Source organism: Cyprinodon variegatus, unplaced genomic scaffold (assembly GCF_000732505.1).
Source record: "Cyprinodon variegatus isolate N-32 unplaced genomic scaffold, C_variegatus-1.0 Scaffold386, whole genome shotgun sequence".
In the NCBI taxonomy this organism is placed as follows: Eukaryota; Metazoa; Chordata; class Actinopteri; order Cyprinodontiformes; family Cyprinodontidae; genus Cyprinodon; species Cyprinodon variegatus.
In genome coordinates this window covers 171014-173064 of record NW_015150839.1, presented here as the reverse complement: position 1 = coordinate 173064, position 2051 = coordinate 171014, and the positions used below count along the sequence as shown (strand labels likewise).

Sequence of the window (2051 nt, the reverse complement as noted above, 5' to 3'; positions counted from 1 at the left end):
GATCGCTTTTGTTTTACTTTTCTAGACTTACACCTGGTCACGTCGTACTTGCTTACTGAATGCCGTGTGCGTAACTTGCGTGGAAAACGTGACGTAAGTCGTGCTGCCCAGCATCAGGCTCTGGTGCTGCCTGGAACCGTTAAGAGAACTGCCAAACGGTGCCATGGAATTGGAACACATAGAACCGGTTCTGAACAGGAACCGTATCGGCTGAACATGCTGTTCCTGAGGTTGGAAGTCCTGCCAATGAGAGGTCAGATGAAGAAGGGGGGGTTTTCGCCTGCTGCTGCACTCTCCCAGTCAGCTGGCTGAAAGGAGAACCGCACTGGTTGATCTTTCTGGACAGAGTCTCCTCCACAGAATCCCTGGCCTTCATTCTGGCTCAGTTCCAACGCTCCGGTCGGCCTGGTTACATGTCTGCCGTGTTTTATTGTATCAAAAAAAAAAACAACCAATAAATATTTGGTTTCTTTACTCCAGGTCACGCTGGTATCCAGAGAGTCAGAGGGTCCAGAGGAAACTTCGGCTGCAGAACACCAGTCAGGTACAGAAACAGCATCCGGATTCTTCCTGTGGATGAGGTCATCCCTCGTTTGCAGCCTCCTGTCAGCTCCTTAGTGAAAATGTTGGTTCTGATCAGTAAAGAATTGTAGTCCCAGTAAATCAAGCACAAGAAGAAACGTTTTGCACCCCCACCAACATGTTTCCAGCGGGTCAGGGCTGACTGATAGGAGGCATCAGACGGAGATGGATCGTCTCCACCGCCTCCCTCTTTATGAGGCCCCCAGACTGTCCTGCTCCCCCCCTGACTCCTGTCTTTGCTGATGGGTTCTCCTTGTTGCAGGTGCTCCTGAGGCGCCGAAGGGCCCACTGAACGAGAGCCCATTTTTCCTGCTGGGGAGGGTGGTCATGCAGCAGAGTTATGTCTGTGCCCTCATAGCCATGATGGTAAGCCTGCTTTCTCACACAAAGTCACATGATGATGCTGCAGCTCTGCGCTGAGCTGATAACCTGAAAGGATTCAATGACATCTGGTTTTCATGGTTTTTTTGTTTCTTTAGTGTGACTGATTGAACCCATAAATGGTTAATTTGTGTTCCTTAGAGATGTAATGGGTAGTAACTAATCTTGGTTTTAGGGTGAGATAATAAAAGGGCATAAATTAGTGCGACATCAGATGTTTTATCTGCTAGAATGGAAGTTTAGAAGTGAAAAATTTGCAAAAACACAAGAACAAATGTCACTTTTCTGACGCACCTGAAGGTTAAAATAGGTAGGGGAGGGAAATGGAATCATCAATTAAACTTTACTTAAATGATTTGATTGCATACATTGCTTTTTTTTTTGAGTAAACAAAGATTAGACTCCTAAGAATACAGACTGGAATGAAGATGATTACCACTGGGAGCGCGAAGAAATATAGAACAAATGTAATGATATAAAAGAGTTGCATTGAAACAATATATATGTATACAAATTATATCTGCAAATATCTTATATTCAACACCAAAAAGAACATTTTGCAAATTTCTAACTTCTAAACTTTTATTCTCTCAGCTGAAACATCAAAATGATGTTTGCATGAGTTAAAACCAGGAACAAATGCAGGTCTTTATTCATATTTATAAATTCTTGCAGTCTTTGCATATATTTTTATTGATGATTTATCTTATTCATAAGAATCTAAATTTGTTTTCATTTTAAAATAAGTTCAGTCACATTCACTACATTTTGTTTTATCCATTCCTTTACATCATATCTCAGACACCTGGAAAATAAAACAGACTCTATTATTCATTAGGATATGAACCTTCATAACAGAACACTGATTCAAACAGTCCAACTCCTGCTGACCCGGTTTGTGGTTCTGGTTGCATTTGTTCTGTGTTGTTCAGGTTTGGAGCATCACCTACCACAGCTGGCTGACGTTTGTCCTGCTGCTGTGGGCGTGTCTCATCTGGATGCTGCGTTCCAGGTACCATCGACACTGAGGACGTCTTCCTCTGTCAAACTGTTTGTCACTTTTTTCCTGTTGGGCAATTAATGGCAAC

At 42.8% G+C, this 2051-nt stretch overlaps 1 protein-coding gene across 1 annotated transcript in view; it reads left to right on the top strand.

Moving 5' to 3' along the window:
- piezo1 (piezo-type mechanosensitive ion channel component 1) overlaps positions 1 to 2051 on the top strand; it is a 114317-nt gene that overhangs the window by 57035 nt on the left and 55231 nt on the right. Inside the window, exons 7-9 of the mRNA XM_015387142.1 lie at positions 481 to 539; positions 845 to 948; positions 1896 to 1975. Of these exons, the coding sequence (XP_015242628.1) occupies positions 481 to 539; positions 845 to 948; positions 1896 to 1975 (243 nt within the window). The remainder of the gene's footprint in view (positions 1 to 480; positions 540 to 844; positions 949 to 1895; positions 1976 to 2051) is intronic.